This window comes from Xylona heveae (assembly GCF_001619985.1).
Source record: "Xylona heveae TC161 unplaced genomic scaffold L228scaffold_2, whole genome shotgun sequence".
Lineage (NCBI taxonomy): Eukaryota > Fungi > Ascomycota > Xylonomycetes > Xylonales > Xylonaceae > Xylona > Xylona heveae.
The window spans coordinates 2,322,342-2,342,339 of NW_017264194.1; the positions used below are offsets into that span (position 1 = coordinate 2,322,342).

At 49.8% G+C, this 19,998-nt stretch overlaps 5 protein-coding genes across 5 annotated transcripts; 3 read left to right on the forward strand and 2 right to left on the reverse strand.

Moving 5' to 3' along the window:
- Positions 1-266: 266 nt before the first annotated feature.
- On the reverse strand, positions 267-1,761 carry L228DRAFT_244426 (alanine--glyoxylate aminotransferas-like protein). The gene is made up of 2 exons (XM_018331923.1): positions 917-1,761; positions 267-844 (listed from the first exon to the last, which is right to left on the reverse strand). Exons 1-2 carry the CDS (start codon positions 1,488-1,490, stop codon positions 363-365), a joined length of 1,056 nt encoding a protein of 351 aa, XP_018191118.1. The 5' UTR covers positions 1,491-1,761; the 3' UTR covers positions 267-362.
- A 2,523-nt stretch (positions 1,762-4,284) lies between these two features.
- L228DRAFT_280797 (retrograde transporter) lies at positions 4,285-5,750 on the forward strand. Its single transcript, XM_018335826.1, has 4 exons — positions 4,285-4,471; positions 4,541-4,555; positions 4,629-5,042; positions 5,237-5,750. Exons 1-4 carry the CDS (start codon positions 4,415-4,417, stop codon positions 5,351-5,353), a joined length of 603 nt encoding a protein of 200 aa, XP_018191119.1. The 5' UTR covers positions 4,285-4,414; the 3' UTR covers positions 5,354-5,750.
- Positions 5,751-6,539: 789 nt separating this feature from the next.
- L228DRAFT_266030 (hypothetical protein) lies at positions 6,540-10,578 on the reverse strand (the record flags this gene model as incomplete). Its single annotated transcript, XM_018334798.1, has 6 exons — positions 6,540-6,751; positions 6,832-9,113; positions 9,169-9,523; positions 9,590-9,860; positions 10,006-10,210; positions 10,391-10,578. 6 exons carry the CDS (start codon positions 10,576-10,578, stop codon positions 6,540-6,542), a joined length of 3,513 nt encoding a protein of 1,170 aa, XP_018191120.1.
- Positions 10,579-12,602: 2,024 nt separating this feature from the next.
- L228DRAFT_266031 (AIP3-domain-containing protein) lies at positions 12,603-15,956 on the forward strand (the record flags this gene model as incomplete). Its single annotated transcript, XM_018334799.1, has 2 exons — positions 12,603-12,752; positions 12,855-15,956. The coding sequence occupies 2 exons, from the start codon at positions 12,603-12,605 to the stop codon at positions 15,954-15,956; spliced, it is 3,252 nt and encodes a 1,083-aa protein (XP_018191121.1).
- A 1,307-nt stretch (positions 15,957-17,263) lies between these two features.
- L228DRAFT_236648 (hypothetical protein) lies at positions 17,264-19,140 on the forward strand (the record flags this gene model as incomplete). The annotated part of the gene is made up of 2 exons (XM_018330850.1): positions 17,264-18,017; positions 18,167-19,140. 2 exons carry the CDS (start codon positions 17,264-17,266, stop codon positions 19,138-19,140), a joined length of 1,728 nt encoding a protein of 575 aa, XP_018191122.1.
- Between the last annotated feature and the right edge of the window lie 858 nt (positions 19,141-19,998).

Sequence of the window (19,998 nt, forward strand, 5' to 3'; positions counted from 1 at the left end):
TATAAAAATCATTCTTCGTATACTTTTAATCACTGCTTGGCACGTTTATGTTTGACACTTACTCAATTAATCATGGATTTAAAGATGTAAGAGGTATGATTTACACGAGATCAAGTCATAATTCTTTTATACATATATGAATCATCAATATTATTATGTATAACTGGCTTTTCTTGCGAATTGAAACCCAGGATAACCATGACTCTCCCTATTCACGGGATCACCCGGCTCATGTTATACTGTCTTATACAGGTTCGGTCTGAGCTGGTCGCCATCCTGCATCATTCAATGCGACTTTCAGGCCGTGAATTGCCTTGTCAATATCGTTCCTCTTAGGGTCCGTCTGTGGATGCGTACATGTGTCAGCCTTGATGATCCAGGCACCATAAGAACGAATATGCAAAAGGAAATATAATAAAAAAAATTGAAAAAATTTGAAATGAAAATAGAAAGGATGAGACTAGAACGGGTACGACAAAACTTACTACACTGACACCCATGTGTCCAAAGCGGATATACTTTGGTGCAATGGCCTTGTGCAGACCACCTGCGAAAATGACGCCCTGCTTAAGAAGAGCGCCGAGGACCAGCGGCGCGGGGATGCCCTCGGGCAAGTAGATTGCCGTCATGCCATTTGCTTGGTTCTCAGGCTTTTCTGCGAGTTGTTTGAGACCAAGCTCCGAAATGGCTTTCTTGATGCGTTGGGAAGTGGCTGCGTGTACGGCGAACCGATCCTCGAGTGGCCGAGAGAGGATCTGAGAGAGTGATGTGTGTAGCGCCCGGATCAATTGGGGCGAAGGAGTAGCAAAGTACGACGGCTTCTTGGCTTCATAATTTTGCATGACTAGGTAGGAGAAAATAGGCGTCAGATCTATACCTTATGCACTAAAAAAATTTGGTGAGGGTGAACGCATACTAGGTAGCCAATTCTTAAACGATCCAAAATACGATCCAGGTGGCGTCTTTCGTGTTTTGAACGTCTCAATGGCGCGGCCAGAAGTCATCAGGATGCTCAGACCTGCTGGGCATCCAATTGCCTTTTGACTCGCTGTTAAGATGACATCGAGTCCCCATTCGTCGAAACGAATCTCCTCGCAGCCAACGCTGCATACACCGTCCACGACAATCAGCGTTTCGGGGGATACACGATGGACGAGCTCAGCCACGCCCTTCACGTCGCTGAGTACGCCAGTAGAGGTATCTACGTGTGTAATGGTAATGAGCTTGTATTTCTTCTCCTGCAGGGCCTTTTCGATCTCAGCCAGCTGAGGGCGGTCGCCAATTGGTGCCTTCAACTGTGTAGCATTGACGTCGTAAACACCAAAACAGTCGGCGAAAGAGTCGGCAAAGTAACCGGAGTGGAGCACTAGCACGTCGTCGCCGGGCTCTGCTAAGTTGGCTGCAACCATGTCCCATCCCAGGGTACCAGAGCCAGACACAACAAAGGGCTGAGAAGCTGGGTTGGTCGTCTGAAAGAGCTTCCGCAGCATGGAAAGGGTCTCGCCAAAGACGGAAACAAACGGAGCCCCAACATGGCTTTCACTGCGGAGGAGAGAGATGTGATGTCAGAGAACCGTCCTTGGCAATTGGTATAGAAAGGAAAGTGGGAAGAGGGGTGGGGGGTTCCCATGTGAAATGGCGACAATACCTAAAGTGGCTCATAGCTTGTAGAACGGCATCGTCGAACTCGATTGGTCCTGGGATCAACAGCGCTGCGTGAGGCGCTTGGTTGCTCTGTTGGTCCTCCATCTTCTCGTCTTTACGTGTCTTGATTTGATTCTCAAGTGTCGCCTGCTCCTGCTGCTGCTGCTGCTGCTCCTCTTGCTGTTGCGCTTGTTCTATCAGAGGTGAATCCGCTTGTGATAGTACTTGGCCTCGGGCGGGGGCTGGATAATCTGAAGGTGGAAGCAGGTCAGGAGCGCTGTCAAATTCCTCCTCTCGCGAGTGCTGTCTCTCAGCAGAGAAAGGTGTGTTTAGCTCTATGACTGGGCCCTGATCAAAATGCCTGGAGATCAGGCCCAGCCTGGAGGCGGGGCGTGAGGGAGCCACAGTTGCGGTTTCAGCCGCGGGGCAGTCGCGCGGCCGAGGTTAAGCTTAAGGTAGGGTTTAGGCCAAAGGGGGTCAGGAATCCCAGAGCTAGTCGGACTGCGTTTCCGAACTTGGTACTCCTTTCCTGGAAAGTTCGGGAACAGGGAATTTTGTCAGGATCGCTCAATGCTGGAGCAATTGATACAAAGTAACGCGACGGGATGGGCGAGCGCTTCGGTGTCTATCTCCGAAGATGCCGATGCAATGTTTATGCGTCTCTAGTCTTGTAGAAATTAGTTTCATATGTCCTCTGGCGCACGGCTTCTGGGTTCGTACCTATATGAATAACAACAACTTCCTCAAGTTGTCAATACGCCCAACAGAAAGAAAAGAACGAAAGATTGATGGAAGAGAGAGAGAGAGAGAGAGTTGAATTGTGCGAGAACAATAGAGGTAATGCAGTCGCGGTGGACAATTATCGGACCACAGCGGCCTAAGTGGAGACTACGGAGATCGCCTCGGACCGATGATTACATTAGTGATTATCGTGATTATCAGCAAAGACTACAGTTTATCCAGTTTCTATAACCTTCCTACAGCAAAATTCAGACAACTATACGACTATATGTCTAAGCCCTTAATAAAGGCCCTGGAAATGCCTGTTAAACCAATGCAGAGCCTGTTTCCGGCATTCATTTGCCCGTTTTTGGGCGTCCAACAGGACAAGGTCTGCACGAATACTGAATCCATGACTAGCACTATAATAGACTTTTACTTCTCCACTCTGTTGCTCTATTATCTGCTTGATTTGTTCAATTGCAGAGGCTTGATTACAATGTCCTTGCTGCAAAGATCAAAGCTGACTGGTTTCTGCATCTACTCAATCTCAATTGGCAGTACTAGATTGCTTGGATATGCCATGAAGCCTGCATTGATGAGGTATTTGCCATTAGATGTGCCATAACTATGTGCTAACATCACCATGTTTCCCGCCTCAGCAGAACCTTGCTGTGCCGGCTACAAGTGAAAAAGTAGTATAAACCAAACACAAAAAAATATAAACATCTCATTTACTGGGGCCCCTCCATCGTAGGCCGTTCAGTGATTGCGCGTCTGGCTTGATATGCTCCGCGTATTTCAAGCCCGATGGAGACAACGCAGAAGATTGTGAGCAAGACATATACCCAGGCTCGTCCCCCCTATTCGCCGTTGGCATCTGGGAGAAAGTAGTTTCCTCCGGAGCCGGTAAGGAAACCCCAATAGCCACCGTAGAATAGATTTCTTAAAACTGCTGTCTACACTTTAGTTAAATCATTTCTTGAAAACTCGTAACCAAGAGAAGACGAGGAAATAAAATTGTTGACATACCTGACGGTAACGGAGGAAATGATCTTGCAGCGACTTATGCAGCTCTGAGGTAAACACACATTTGTTTGCAAAAATTCGGTTAAATTGCTCCACGGTGCCTCCATCCATTATATACATCGGACTGCCCCAACAAATTGCTACTTCTGCGGCTTTCTGTTTCTCGGTCGACGGGAATTGCCACAAGATGAACGTGTAGATGAAGTCTCTTCTGTAAGCAAGAGTACTATTGATTGGGGGCGCGGGCGGAGATTCCGGAGTTCTCGGCGTTCAGCCTCAGGAGGAGAGAGAAGATGGTTGGATTCTGCCTAAAATCTTACAATTAGCATGAATCAATCGAGGAAATAAAATTAAACTTACCATCTAAATTCGATCTCCTAGACGTTGTCTGACATCCAAGTCAAGAGGGAATGAGGTTCGATTGAACCTTGGACAAGGACCAGGTGAGATTGAAGTCTAGAATCTTCGAGTCACGAAGATGATGCTATCACTGCTGAATACCGGAGAGAGTCGGTCCTTCCGTCATTCCCGGCCATCTTCTCGTAATTTTTCTGATCATCCGTGTCGCTGTTTTCCTCCTCAGTGAAATGGAGAAGTGACTTGCGAGAACGGAACAGATGGCCTGATGGCAATGACAGAAAAAGGTAACAACCAACTCCACCATTGGACCAGCGCCATTAGGAATCGAATTCAATATCAGTCATGTAGACCCTCTCTGCACAATAACGACTAACATGTCTCTTTTGGCAGAAGAGGCAACTTAGGTTAACGTCAACATGTATTTCCCAAGCGACTCGCCTCCCCAGCCAATTTCGCGGGGTTAAAGTAACTTAATTTTAGCATGACTATCGCTACAAACGGTACCTACCGTAGTACGACATGGCAAACGCGGGTTTGGGAGCTGATATCACACATATCGCCGACCTCCAAAAAGCTTCAACGACAAGTCAACAAGCCCACTGCAACCGGCGCTGTCCGCTCTTTATATTTGTAATTTCATTATACCATTCACTCTATCGCGATGGCATCACGGCTCGTTCTAGTTCTGGGGGACTTATTCATTCCTGATCGCGCACCAGTAAGCTCATTCCCCCCTCTCTGGTCACCTACCGTTATGAAGCTAACAATGTTCTTCCAATTCAATTAGGCCATTCCTCAAAAGGTACTTCCAAGCATACAAATTCATCACCTTATTCTCAAAAAGAATCCTACTCACAATATTCCCTTTTCATTAGTTTCAAAAACTCCTGAGTCCCGGCAAAATCGGCCAGATTCTATGTCTGGGCAACCTGACAGACAAAGAGACATTCGAATTCCTGCGCGGCATTGCCCCAGACCTGCAAATCGTACGGGGTGACTTTGACGTTGACTCTCCGAACCTGGCTGTCTCAAAGGTCGTCACGCACGGATCGCTACGGATTGGATTTACCCATGGCCACACGATCGTTCCGCCGGGCGATGCGGACAGCTTGTTGATTGCCGCGCGGCAGATGGATGTCGATGTGCTGCTCTGGGGCGGCACGCATCGGTTCGAGGCGTATGAGCTGGAGGGCAAGTTCTTTGTGAACCCTGGTAGTGCGACAGGTGCGCTGAGCACAGGATGGTGGGCCGACGGAGAGGAGCCCACGCCTAGCTTTTGTCTCATGGATGTACGTCTTCTTTTTTGTTCTCTTCTCTTCGTTTTCCCTTTCTTTTTTCTTTTTCTTTTTCTTTTCTTTTTCGATTTTTCTATTCCTCTCTTCTTCAAGATCTGCAAAGGGGTCTATGGATGCAATGTCGTACCTAAGAAACCATTGTGTGGTAGCCGCATTGATACTAACCGTGGTAATTTTACATCATCTAGGTCCAAGGAAACGTCCTCGTTCTCTACGTATATCAACTCCGCAAAGACGCCAACGGCGTGGAAAACGTCGCCGTCGAAAAAGTTTCTTTTAGAAAGAATAGTAATGGGTCGTCATAACTTTTTGCATCAAACCATTTCTGTTTAGCCGCCTAGTCCAGCTCCCTCCCTTCTTCCTCCTTTTTAGTCGTTATCTCGGTCCGTCCAACCATTTCCCCCCTCTTTCGTCTAGCATCATATCAGACTTGTTCACTTGCTCAATTTTCAATTTTCAATTCTCTATAAAAGAGATCCTATATCCTGTTAAACCTACCTATACTTATCCGATTCCCTTCTTCGCACCACTCTACCGCATCTTACTTTTTTCTCCTTAGATCCCTCCGCGCTTCTCAAGATCACATCCGATAGCTCTGATACTTCCTCGCATTTCCATGTCTTTAGTATTTACCCCCCGAACAATCAATCCTTTGTGGTCTCACAATGTAAATCTACCACTGCGCCCAAGAAAAGACAAGTTATCACAATCTTACATGTCTTCCGTGGGGCCTTATAGACCCATCTCTTAGCGACAAGGGATCTTTCATGCAATACAAACGACAACGTGTATGCTGGTCAAATGTGACGTGGATTCAATATATGTAGCAAAAGAGTAGCTATAAAACGGTGCCATGGAGAGCTATTCTATACAAACGGTGCCATTAACAAGTACTATAAAAGGTACCATGATGTAATAGCAACGATAGCAACTCTTCCATCCCACGCTCCAGAGTCCATCGTCTCCCCCAATGTTAGAAGCTGATGTCCAACCTCCAACCTCAGTTGCCATCCATAATATGCAATTGATATCCACTGGACCCCCCCGCGCTATCCAGGCTGCCGTCGCTCATTACGTCGCCACCGAGTTGGCTTTGTCGACAAATGAGACCCGGATATCGTGATTTATAGGAAAATGTTGAATACGTCGAAGGATTTTCCAACCAAACTGCACCACAACGCCAAATCGCTAAACGGTAAGAGGATGAATCGAAGAAAGAGCCAACCCGTGCAAAAGAAAAGCCATGCAGCGACAACAACTGTAGACGGCTCAAAGCAATCCATATGCGCCCCTTCTTTGAAAACTGGATCCGTAGCAAAAAGCAGCCAGCACCATGCTATATGCATTCGATGTAATGCAAATGATTGCAAGAGTAAGGGAGATGATAATGAGGAATAATAATACAGGGCTGCACTGCAGCGTCTCTAATTGAAGCACAAATCAGAGAGCTCGGACAGGACAGGAAACGACGAATTAGTCCAGCGGCCGGTATCATTTGCTTTCCTCTCCCGTTGTTTCTGGTGCGTGAGAAGCGGCTGCAACAGATGGAGGCGGTTGTGCGACTTGGTGAGGAGGCATGGGCTGAGCGTATGTTCCGTTGGGTCCAGCCCTATGGGGCTGCGGTGGTAGTTGTTGCGGTTGGTGCGGGTTGGTTCCAAATGGCGGTTGTTGAGGCGGTGGATATGCTGCCCTCATCGGCGCCACTTTTGAGTCGCTTTTTGTCAATTGCTGAGTGGCCTTTATTTTTAAAGGAAAAATTACCGACGTTGGGAAGCAGACTTACTCTGACCGGGTTGTTGCGGCGCAAACACTGGTTGCGCCTGGTGGCCGGGGCTCATCCACATCATCTGCTGAGGTGCTTGTCCGGGTTGAGATCCTTGGTGTATCATCATGGGAGCGCCCCGTCCCGGACTTGGGTAACCGTTTGATCCAGGGGGCGGTGGCGGGGGCCCAGCATGCTGAGCGTAAGCGTGACCTTGACTGGGTGAATACATGGCCATTTGTGGCGCGATGGGCACTCCCATTCCCTGGGGCATGCCCATGAACGGAGCCGTTGGCTGATGAACCATCATCGGAGCCCCAAGGTGCGCACCAGGGGCGTTAACAAACTGTGGGGCTCCTGGGTACTGTCTAAGGTGCGCCAACTGAGGGCCCGCAGGAGCCATAGCATACTGTGGCATTGGCTGCCCGTAGGCGGCAAGTTGGGCGGGCTGGGGCATGGGCGAAGGATATGCCATATTTATCTGCTGAAGGCGAGGAGAAGGAAAGACCGAAGAAGCAGAACTCGACGGATGCATACGATGATCGTCAAAGTGGTGAGGGCCGGCAGCCGGGAAATGAGGCGGATGCACCGGCCCTTGGAGAGGAAGTTGCGTTGGCGGGAGGCCCGGGGCACCCTGTTGTAGGTGGAACGGCAATTGATGCTGGTGAGGCAACTGCGCGTTCATGGGAGGCACGTGTGCGGGGGACGTGGTGTGAGGAACAAAAGTGACCTTTTCAAACATGTCGAGGTACGTCTTGTTTTCATTTTCCTTGGTCACAGTCCAGGTTGGAGGAGTGGCGTAAGCGTGTTTGATGCCTCCGTTGGACGAGAAATCCTTCTTCTCAGCCTCGGCCTCCGTCTTCATGCGCTTGATTGGATTAAACGCATTGCTGATCGAAGGGCGCTCGGATGATGGAAGCGGCTTCTTGTTTCCAAAAAAGGTGGCAGGGGAAGAAACGCGTGGGGTAGGTCGAGCTGCGCTAGGTGCGGCTTTAGGGCTAGAGGAAATACTCGAGTGTCGGCCAGGAGTAAAGGAAGTAGCGGCGGGATTCGGTTTGAACTCAAGCGCTTTCACATTGAACTTGGTGCTGGCAGCACCACCCGGAGGCGCCATAGATGCGTTCTTGAGCGGGTGGGGAAGACCGGGTGTAGAGGCCATTGCCGGTCCAGTAGGTGGCAGTCGGCCTTCTTGAATCGGCATAGGCGATGGAACGTTTGAATGCGGGGCTCCTGCGCGATTCTGCTGTTGAATGTTTGCAAGACGCTGGCTCAAGGCAGGTCCACGGGGAGACAGGCTAGGGATATTCTGTGCAGGCAAAGCTCGATCATTTCTGGGCCCATGATGGTTGTTAAATGACGCCTGTGAGAAGGCTGATCGTCCTCGCAGTTGAGCTTGACGATCGGCGGGCGACATTGGTGCGCTGGTTCCGGGGTCGTATCTGGCGGTAGAAACTGGTCGCTGTTGCGTCGGCTTTGATTCAGCGCCGCCAACAAGCATAGCCTTGGCCGGGGACTTTGGCGCAGCAGCTTTGGCTTCTTCCGCGGCCTTTTGTGCCTTGAGCATGATCTCCTCTTGCTTCATCTTATCTTTTGCGAGGATTGGGACCAGATCCTTGGGGACAGGGGTCATAAGTTTGAAGTTCTTTGAGAATTTCATGAGGTCGTTAATTTTGATGGCCTTGTCATGCGACGCCTGGTTGCGTTTGCGCTCCTGCACGCGCATCTTTTCAGAGTTGGCAAACTGCTTGAAGGAATCCAACAATTCAGTCTCCACATTTGCAGTTGCATTTTCCGGGCCTGTTCGGTTCGCTACTGCTGGGACGGAGGGTGCACCCGGCTTGCCGCTTGTGGGAGCAACCAGTTCTGGCGTCTTGATGGATTGAACTGGCTTTGACGGCAATGCCGCTGTGGAATCAGCCTCCTTTGTTGGAACAGATGCCGTGGCTGCAGCTTCAGTCGTATCTTCCGTTGGTTTGTCGGCCTGCTTTTCCGCTGCTTTCTCGGCAGGCTTTTCACCAAGCTTGTCAGTATCAGCAGGAGCAACAACAGTTTGCTGAGTAGCCCCTGGAATCGTCGCCGGGGAAGCTGGTTTGTTCTCTGTCGCCTTGAATTCTGCGGGCTTCTTTGCTGCAGCGGCAGAACTAGCACGAGATATCTGGGACGAAATAATGGCAGGGTCCACTGGAGCGCCGGGAACAGTGGGTTGACCTGTAGGGGGCCGCTTTGCAGGAGGAGTATATTTGTTTGGTCTACCAGAAGTGAGCGGAGGAAACTCGGCCGCGCCTCGTTGAACACCACTATATCTGTTGCTCTTGTCAGAGATAAAAACTCTATCGGTGTGCCTTCCTGAATACTCACTTGTCTTCCTCAGAGAGACCGCTGTCGGGCAATTTAATGCCCCGCTCTTCAGCGACGTGCGCATTGGTGGTATTTCCAGATTCAATTTCTTGAGCGATTCTCTCTGCGTGGGCGGCTCGCTGGTGATATAATGGGCTGTTTCGATTAATGCTTGTGGTGTACATGGTTTCATCGTAATCACTTTCGAGACCGTAGAGGCGCTTGTTGGCCTCAAACTGATCCCAGCCTGCAGCACCAGTAGTGGACTCGAGGGACATATCCACTTCGCTATCGGCAGAAGGCTCCCAGCGTTGAAGAGTCCTTTCGCGAGCAGCGAAGCCGCTAGAGATATCTGTATCTGTTCTAAAGCCAGCGCCTGGAGCTCGAAGCAATTAGATTCTAGATCTTTAAACAGTTTAGAGTTCGAATAAAGGGCACTCACGGCTGGAGGGTTTAGGACGAGATTCATGGAAGTTGACCTCCTCGACAGCAAGATCAATGACATCCTTGATTTCAAACGTCATTGAGAAATCTGCGCCAGAGCCAATGTAAGTGTCATGCTCGGTGGCGCCATTTACACGATCGTTATTAGCGAAACCAATTTGCTTGACCATCTTCAAGACGTAAGCGGATTCGTTCGTATCAAGGGAAGCGCCCGAAAATATGCCGGAAAATTTATCGCCGCTTTTGACGGTGATGACCGATTGCAGACCCTACAGACACTCATCGTTAGCGTTTCTGTATGTGGGAGCGCGCCAGTTACACAAAAAATGCATTGTGTGGCCAACAACTCCAATTGTTGAGTGGCCTTGGATGTCGACGCGACATGGGCCTTGTTGGCAAGATTTCTCCACTTACCATAAAGTTGGCCAGCAGATAGACTAGTCTATCATTGGCATGTTTCTCTGGTGTGTTCGTTTCCTTTGAAACGGCGTTTGAAGTCTTAGGTGGGTTAGCAGGCTTATTTTGGGCTGCGTTGCCATTCGAAGTATTGAAGTTCGAGGGACGCTGTGTAATGGGGTTCGTCGTGCCCTGTGCCCAGGCCTTTGGAGCGGGCGATTTTCTATTGCATTTCAATTAGCTTTCAAGATGAGTCCATCGGGAATCGATGTCTATAGAATAGTGCACAGCAGCCAGGCCTGTGATGGCAGACTGTGACATGTGCCTTTTATCGATGATTCGTGCACGGCTCATTTTTGGTGGGCGTTGGCGAGAAGAAAACTAAAAGAGGAAGAGAACTCACCGCTGCGTAGCTTCCATTGGGCTGGGTGCCTGTCGTCGATTGGCATCGAGAGATCGGCCGCTCGAGGTTGACTTTAATTGCGGTCTACCGCCCGTGTTCGTAGAAGAGTCTGCAGATGTATTGGACGAAGCACCATTAGGAGCACTGCCGTTGACAGAAACGGGAGAGGCTGTGGCCGGAGACGCCATGGTCGCGAAATTGACAGCGGTGATTTTCGCGATCCGAGACAGTGATTGTCGCAGCTTGGCGCGGCCGAAGATGGGAAGGAGATGAGGGTCCAAAGGTGAAAAAAAGAAAAGACCAAGGAGGAAAGAAGAGCGCTCGCGCGGCGCAGAGGCAGAGTGGGGTCGAACAACCTCAGAGCAGGATGAGTGTGGATGTTTACCCTCGAAATTTTTGAGGTTGACGGAAGAAATTTGGGTGGAGGGTGATGATGGGGGAGAGTTAGGTCGAGACGTTGCGTGGGTTGGTTGTGAGGTGGGTTGTGCTTCGTTTGAGAGAGCGGGAAGCTTTCCCCAATTGGCGCGCGATCGGCCTCGTCTCGCTCTTCGTCTCGTTTCGAGGGTCCTCTCCTCCTCGCTCGGTCCCGTTGTCGTGACGATCGGACTGAGGAGACGTCAGGGAATTGCAATGACTAGAACAAAAGACTGATCATCAGTTGAGGAACCATTGGTAATAAGAGGAAAATGGAAAGCGGAGTCGTAGTCGTTATGGGCTTCGAGAAAGAGCGATGATAGGTAATTTGTGCAGGACTGAGATGGAGTACTTGCACAGAAGAGCGAAAGGTAGAAGAGGGAGAGACGAAGGAAGAAGGAAGGAGATAGAGTTATCTGGATTGGGCAAGACTTGCAGCGTATTGACTGTGTCTGCCCCGCGGCTCCTGATCCCCGGTTGTAGGGAAAGCGAGGGAAATCCAAGACGAGGCGGAGAAGGAAATTGTGATGATACCTGATGTTATTAGAGGTAAAGAGATGATCAAACTCGAGTATTATCTTGAGAATGAGTTGAGCACAAGATGTGTTTGCTTTCCCTTGGTACTACCCCAAGGAGGGACTGACAGCAGCGAAGCCCAAGGTCAAACGTTGTGTTTCTGACAGCTTGAGCCGAAAGAGCAGATACACGACGATTCTTGCTGTCACAGTGTCGAATTATCGTATCGGTAGACGCACGTCTCTTCCTACTCGGATACCTGGATCAAACATCCATCAGGAAAGAAGACGCCACCAAGTTCGAACCAAGTTCTTATAGTCTATCGTGGAGATTCAATTGAACACTTGGCTGAATTTCACAAATTCATCTACTATGCCAAATTCACCCGTCGACACTTTTACCTGCCGGTACGGTACCTGGCTCCGGCTGCCATGGTGAGAGCCTTGGACGATACCCATCCCAATGTGGTTTAGTTTCACCCACCACTGCTTGGTTCCCCAGACGCGCTTGGCAAGCACCAACCATGGACTCACGCTGAACGGACACACGCACACGCATGTGCATACACATCCCCCACACAACTCTCAACGGCCATTTGCATCTAATTGGAAAGGCTAGAATGAGCTACATGCTTCAGCTGTATACTAGATTTTTACTCCTTGTAACAGACAAGAACATGTAGACAAACTGGTGTAATACATTGAGACTTTTGACACTGCAAATTAAGCCAAGGAAGACAGATCGAAAGGATCTAGAGGGATAAATTAGCGAGAAATCAATTATTGGACCCTGATGCCCCAAGCAGCTCAAGGTCATCAGAGCGTACCAGAGTAGTTGGTACTTTGACATGCCTGCAAGGATTATCCTTTGTCGAAGTAGAGATACTAAATTGCAGCTGAAGGCCCTCCTACCGCTTTTGGAAATTGAAATGCATTTTCGGGTTTTATGTCTCACCGTAATTGATGTGGGCTGTGATTTCACGTGCATCACCAGCCACCTGATAGATGCCTCATTGATGGTCTCTACACACTACCGTAAATACTGCATGGGGCTTTGCTATATCCGTTAACTTAACTCCAACTTGACTCGTCTGCTCATCACCTGGAACTATCACAATCGGAAACTTTCTCGTTGATCGAGCTGTGGCCGAGGCATTCTGGCTCTGTCACCTACAATTATATTTTATTGTTCATTATTTTTGAAAGACCTTCGAGATAGCCAAACAGACTCGGACTGCAGAAGCCCCCTTTACATTGAGCCATTGCCGCAGTGAGTTGCGGCCATGCACGCTCCGCAAGCGTCTCAGCGGTCAATGCAACGGCCATCTCCCGTCCCAGAGGATGGCGCTTCAGCAAATGCGCTACTAGCGAGTGCTATTGATCAGAGAAATTCTTCAGCATCAACTCGATCTTCTACAAACCGTCGACCCAATGTAAGTCACCCAGCAACTCAGGAAAGGTGTTTTGAGCAGTGAATGGCAAGGGAAGCCGAGTAAAGGAGGCGTGAACGAGAGCTGACCCTGAGGTGCACACAGCCGTCACCACAACTCTCGCAGATAGAAAAGAGTGTGACGCATTTATTGGTGGCAACAAAGCAGCTATTGGAGACCCTAACCCAATGGTCTCGCAAGACTGCGTCAGAATCAGAGGTGTCAGATGTTTACGTCCGCCTTGGATATGAGTTCAATATTGCTTGTCGCACCTTTACTACTATTGGGGTTGAGACATCGGATCTTGGCCCCGTCCCAGATTTGCTCCGAAGCATCTTAGAGGAAACCTTGAGCCAAGAAGCGAGTCCGGAGAGCCTCGATCGCTATCTGCCGCGAATTCGCGATATCATCATCAACCTTTTACACGGTCTAAAGCGGAAGCAGCAGAGATTACGCCAGCGTAGTGCCCGGGAGCAGGGGACGCTGAATCATAGTGCCAGTTCGCGGCAGGGTAGTGTGGGGAGCACAGGAAGTGGAGAATTAGCACATGGAGCCGATGATGGCACATCGCAAGGAAGGACATCCTCCCGTCGTTATGGCAGTGGTGGCGTTCCCGATGAACACGCTTTTCCACCTCGCACGTCGTCTACAACAGCGGGGGGAAGGGCGTCCCCGGTCCGGTCGGAAAGCTTCAATACGCTCAACGGCGAGGCAAGACCTTCTTCGTCAAGTCGCCCGCATCCTCCAACCCATCAATCGAGACCATCAAATGTGATGCAAAATGTGCCCGCGCTACCTCCAAATATGTCGTCTTCTGAGCAAACCGCAAGAGCCATGCGCGAATCGGTCGACATTTCATCGTTTACTCCCCCGCCGCCACCACCCAAGCAGCAGGATGCGTTTGCCACTCTTCAACGGAGCGGAGAATTGGAGAGAAGGGCGTCACGAAGATATTCTCAATATCAAATCTCGAAGCATCTCGGAGCATCTCCTGGTGGGGTTCCCATGCTTCCTCCGACGCAGCATTCTCCGGTGCCGAATCGAGGTCGCGACGTGCGAGAGTCAATCAATGCTGTCCGCACCAGAGCTTCATTTCGCCAGCGGTCTGCCAATCGCCTGCAGGGTGACGTTTCGCCCAGTCGTTTGTCCGGAGTGCCGCGCAAAATCTCAGAGGAAGCATCGCATGCTAGCCAGCCAGTGTCCCATTCTCCAGAACGGAGTGATGCCTCCCCCTCACCAGAGCGAAAACTGCTTCGCGATGCCCCTTCCGAAGACGACGATGTGCCAGTAATGCGGGCAACCCTGCAACGACCGCCGACGGATTTGGGTGCTATTCAAGCTATTGCCCAAGCCGAAGCCAATTTGACTGCGGGTTCTCAGGCACTGTCATCTGAGGAATCTTCCGAGCAGCTCTCTCCACCACAAGGAGAACCTAACGCTCCGTCGACCCCAGTACAGTCCCAGCAGTTTGTGCCGGATCAATCTCCTCAACCTGGAAAAGAATTGACATTGTTTTTACAATATAAGAGCAATGTGAAGAAGTTTGTTTTGCCAGGTGGCTCAAGCGATCTCTCCATTGCGCGACTACAGTTGGCCTTTATTGAAAAGTTTGCGTGGAATACGCATAGTAACGGCATTGATCTACCGGAGATATACATTCAGGACCCAGTCTCTGGTGTCCGTCATGAGCTTGAGGATTTGGCCGATGTCAAGGACCGCTCGGTGCTGGTGCTGAATGTGGAGGCTCTCGACGAGGTCAAGCGCCATATTGACGACGGGCTTGGGGGGCTGCGACGAATGATGGAAGGGATGCGATCAGTTGTAGACGAGCAGGCCATAGCGCTGCAACGAGTGTCGGATCGACAGCAGGCCGCCGCCAAGGATATGGCAAGCCTCGCAGCCGCACCGCCAGCTCCATCGAATAGAGCATCAAAGGTTTCGATCGCTCCCGTCAATGGAGTGCAAGGCAAACCTTCGGTTGATCGCACTGCTCAAGTCGACGAAATCCAGAGTCTCCGTCGTGATCTTGCCGTGGTTCGCCAAACTTTTTCGGGCTTCGTGTCTGACATCGAAGGCTCCATGACTGCAGTTAGGACAAAAGCCAATAATATCAAGACGAATGCGTCTGCAGCTGCTATACCACCAATGTCTGCAGAGAGCGGCCGGTCGTATGTCAATGCTGGGAAGAAGTCACTCGGCGATGACTCTGAGAGGATCGTCAATCGCGTTGACGACCTTCAGGACATGGTCGAAGATCTCCGAAAAGACGTTGTTTCGCGAGGTGTTCGACCTCTGCCTCGACAATTGGATGCGGCGGGTAAAGAGATATCAGTCGCGACCAAGGAACTGCGGAAGATGCAAGAATTTCTCAAGCGTGAGAAGCCTATCTGGACCAAGATCTGGGAGAAAGAGTTGGAGCTGGTTTGCAACGACCGAGACCTTCTCACCATGCAAGAGGAACTTGTCGCCGACTTGGAGGATGACCTGGAGAAGCTTACAGAAACATTTGGCCTTGTCGAGGAAGCGACGAAGCAACAAAATGTGCAACAGGGCGGACGCCTGACGCCACGAAGCCTTAGCAATGTCGCTCTCGATCAAGATGTTGATCCTGTCAAGGCCAAGGATGGCGTGCTCGACGAAGTACGTGCGCTGCAGCCTAACCACGAGACTCGACTTGAAGCCATTGAGCGGGCAGAAAAGGCACGGCAAAAGGAGCTCGAGTCTCGGCGTGGCGGAGAATTTCAGAGAGAACTTGGAAGTTTCGTCGAAGAAGGCCGGCTGAAGAAGAGTGGCGGCGTCGAGGAAGCTGAGCGTTTGCGCAAGGCCAAGGACGAGCGAATCCGACGAGAGGTCTGGGAGAAGCAAAATAAGCGCGCGATGGCAGAAGATGCGCCCGGCGAGCAATCCATGGCCACCCATCAAGATGCTGCTGCTGCAATAGAACCCGAGGGTGCAACGGAACTGCCACCGCCTTATGATGAGAATGGCGGCGTTACCAGCCCTGAACCTGAGTTTGCCGATGCCAAAGAAGAGCCTGTCATTACTGACTCGGACGAGAATGGAGAAGCAGGAGCGGGCTCCGGAAAAAATGTTGAGGCTACTTTTAACGAACGTGATGCGAGTGCCCAGTCGGAGCAACCAAAGGGGGACGACAGCTCTGTTGCAGATGACGAGTCGGTGCCTGAGCATGAGCGAGCGCTCATTTGAATTGATATTCCTTGATTCGTTGACGAATCTTTGACCACGGCATCTCTGGAGATGTCTTTTATTACATAGGCTTTTGCTCATTTTATGGCGTTCTGCTGCGATAATATCCATTTACTTAGATGGCGAGCTTCTTTTTTTATCATGGCTTTGAACTTGTCTCTGCGCCATTTGAGCGGAGGCTGCCGTTGTTATTGCTAGCATATTCCTAGGCGTTTATACTTGTTTCCAATATGCTGGCATCGGAGTTTAACTGACAGTCCAAAATCAGGATACTTTGCGACTGCCAGGTCGTTGAGAGTCTATGGACTTGGTGGCTTGTTTACCTTGCTTATGTTACAGACTCGCATAGAAATCTTCTTTGCATCTAGCTAATGGATCTAGGCGTTTATATCGTCTTTTTATTATGCATTTTATTTCTAAACAAGTCATTTGTAAGGGAATTATATTGCCAATGTGTTCTTACTGTGTAGAAGAATATTTGCTGGTCTTATCGTAAAGGAAGAACGGTTGACAGATTTATTGTGGCGGGTGTGGCGGTGAGTACCACGGCGACCCACATGACATGACATGGATTGGTTATTCACGTATCAAATAGCATCCCTGCCAGTCCACACTTTGGCGAACCTCCCAGCCTCATGATTTCCGACCTGACAGCCACGCAGGTTGATAGCCCATGATGAGAAACGACATTTTTTAGGATAGATTTATTTGTACAGAACTAAACGCAGGCATGAATTCATGAATTCCATATTCTCTTTTACACGTTTTCTAGTCCTATATCTTTTCACTTTGTGAGGCGGGATAAGAAATATGAATGGCCGATGAATGCATGTTAAGATTCCTCTTATTTTCGCGCAAAATCTGAGACAGCAGCTTTAGATTTTTGTTTCTTCTCTCGTCATCTACTCATCAGACTTTTTTTCATAAGTTTTCTGTCTTGTTGCGTTGCCTGTCTATCATATTATCTGCCCTTTGGCACATCGCATGGAAGCATCGCAAAGTTGGTTGCAATCTCGGAGAGACCATATATATCTGCAGCCGGGCAGTCGAGCTCTGGGTTTTCGACCCTGAGTATCTGATTCTACGAAGACTACGACTTTTAAGAAGAGAGCATTACGAAGCTATACGAAGCTATACGAAGAAACGACCACTCACGACATTTCACACTTTTTCATTTGCTCGGGAAGATAGCAACTCTGTTTGTTTTCCAGCAAGGCTTGAAATATCGGGCATATCTTGTTAAACTTGACTGGCCCCAGCCGACCCTTTCCAAGTACAGTCTTCACCTATAACACCTACATCTCAGCATGCAGCATTTGCTTCCAATAGCCTCGCTGCGCGCAGCACTGCTAGCGCTTGCCGCAACCACCGCAGGGTCAGTATCAGCGACTGAACCTGAGCTACCATGGCCGTACAATCTCCCTGCGCATGTCAAATACTTTCCAGAAGACGAATTCCACGTCAAACGTGGCATTGACATTGAGCAACGGCTGGCCACAGAAGTCCCCATCGGCGTGAAAAAGATGAGCGAAGACGCAGGGGAAAAGTTTCTTTTTGACTATTGGATTTTCGGACCAAGCGGAACAGATGATGAGAATGACGGCGCGTCAGCGACTGCAGCATCACCAGCCCACCTCCGACAACGAGCAGCGATAGATACCACTGACAATCAAGACTCCTCACTGTACGCCAACACCTCAATACCTCTGTCATTCAGCCCGCCATTCCTGCAGCATACAGATGAAAAAGAGAGCCCACTATTGCTCCGGCATCCCAGCCTCCGCTACCTTCCTCGCAAAGCGCAGTCTTTGTTCCAACGAGGCTTCCAATGTCCCGCCGGCACCAGTAATTGTTCATCCATCGGCCGACCAGACAGCTGCTGCGCCAACGGCGAGACGTGTCAGTTAATTACCGACACTGGCCTCGGCGATGTCGGTTGCTGTCCAGCGGGACAGACATGTTCGGGACAAGTCAGCACCTGCGGGGCGGGATATTCAAGTTGTCCCAATTTTCCTGGCGGGGGGTGCTGTATTCCAAATTATACCTGCTTGGGATCTGGATGTACGTTTCTTTTCTTGTGATAATTATTTTGTTCTTTTCTTACTCTTCCCCCTTTCCCGACCCCTCTTTTCTTTTTATTTCCTCTCCGCCCACTCTTGTTCTTTTCAAGCAGTAAAGGAGACCCGACGGAAAGCTAATTTAACCACCAGGCGCATACGTCGGCACCACCACCGTTGTAACCACAATTACCAACACTATCCGGACCATAGCCACGCCTACTATTCTTTCCAGCGCCGGATCATCGTCATCGTCATTATTTCCTTCTTCTTCTTCTTCTCCTTCTTCTGCTTCTTTCTCAACTACCCCCAGTCCTTCCCAGCCGCCGCTGTCCCAGACCCCACTGACTTGTTCCACGGGATATAAATCCTGCCCTGCGACTCTTGGAGGCGGCTGCTGTCCTTCCTCGCGCGAATGCGGATTCGCCGAATGTCCGGCTTCCTCTACCTCCCCTGCATCCTCATCCTCTGCCGCAGCCTCAGCTGGCCCACCAATTCGTCCTACTACCGTCTCTACATCTGCATCTACCTCTGCGTCGCCTTCTCCATCCAGCAGTCCTACTATTTCCGTATGTCCCACAGGCTTCTACATGTGCAGTGCATATTACCTCGGCGGATGCTGTCGCGTGGACCGTAACTGCGACACGGCATCTTGTCCGCCCCGATCGTCTACTACGGATGTGAATACGCATGGCGTGACTGTTGTCGCCCCTGCCTCTGCCACGACAGAGCCGTCTTCTCCTTCTTCGGAGGACAAGCAGTCTACGTCAGCAGTTTCATCTTCTTCAAGCAGCAGCCGCAGCACCAACACTCCGACAAAACCCTCCTCGTCGTCCTCGCCGGCGTCAGTGTCTAAATCACAACAAGGAACATGCGCAAGCGGCTGGTTCAAGTGCGCATCCACCGACGGCGGGGGCTGTTGTCCGTCGGGCTACGCATGTGGTGCAGCGTGTACGGCGACAGCTACGATCTCGGGCAAATCAGGTGCATTTACGACTGACGGACCGGTCATAGGCAAGATGCCTTCGAGTGGAGCTGCCAGGATGAGCGACTCGAGAACCGCATGGGTTGAGAGAGCATGCGGAGCGATTGCGCTGTTGGTGTTTGGACTTTGTGTGATGCTATAGTGGTAAATCGTTTTGAGTATTTTATGTACTTTGGGCACTTTGGGTTCTTTGCGTACTTTTGGTGTTTTAGTATTTAGTAATAGTAGCTTGGACCTTGTGATATTTGTTTTATATGAGCCAGCTACCTACCTAGTTTGATATAAACTGCAGTATATACAAATCCCTTTTCCTTTCTGTATCACAACTTCCTTTTTATATACAACTTCCTTTTCCTTTTGCACTACTCTCAACGAGAAATCCTATTGATATAGTCATCAAAACATGAATCATATAGCACTTGATACACTTCACATTATTCATGGCAATGACTATTTCGAATCCTGCTTTTGCAATTCAATATGTAAGATGATATAATTCCTTTGTTGTTCTCATGCAAAGAGCCAAAAGCGGTGGACATAGCACATGTGATCATGCCGCCGCAGGACCAAGAGAGTCAATGGACACTCTACGGTTTTACTGCTACTGCTTTCAAGGCTAGAAGTCCCGGAGGGTAATTTGGGGAACACGGCTAAACTGTTACAGGGTGTCCTCGGTTTAAGCTCTATAACGGGGCCCTGTCTGCTCACTTGAATATCGTTATCCTTTCCCCGTAGGCCCGGCATTCCTTATACGATTTAAACGAAAACTCTAAAAGTTAGTTCCAAACCCGCCGGAGCGCGGGGAGGCGTGAGTGGGAAAACATGGTACTCGATACGGAAAACAGAAAACAATACCCTAAGAAGAGAAGGGGAGCCAGAAGAGAATAAGAGAATAACACAGAAAAATTGAAGCAACAGAGAAGACACATTTCTCCGTTTTGATATTTGCGACTCGTGTCATTATTGGGATTACGAGGCGAGAAATATATGTTTATGATGT

Excerpts from the sequence above, each read along its gene's own strand:
- L228DRAFT_244426 (XM_018331923.1), bottom strand. The coding sequence starts at position 1,490 with ATGCTGCGGAAGCTCTTTCAGACGACCAACCCAGCTTCTCAGCCCTTT. Across the intron at positions 845-916 it reads GTTTAAGAATTGGCTACCTA|TCATGCAAAATTATGAAGCC; the intron begins GTATGCGTTCAC and ends TCTCCTACCTAG.
- L228DRAFT_280797 (XM_018335826.1), top strand. The coding sequence starts at position 4,415 with ATGGCATCACGGCTCGTTCTAGTTCTGGGGGACTTATTCATTCCTGAT. Across the intron at positions 5,043-5,236 it reads CTAGCTTTTGTCTCATGGAT|GTCCAAGGAAACGTCCTCGT; the intron begins GTACGTCTTCTT and ends TACATCATCTAG.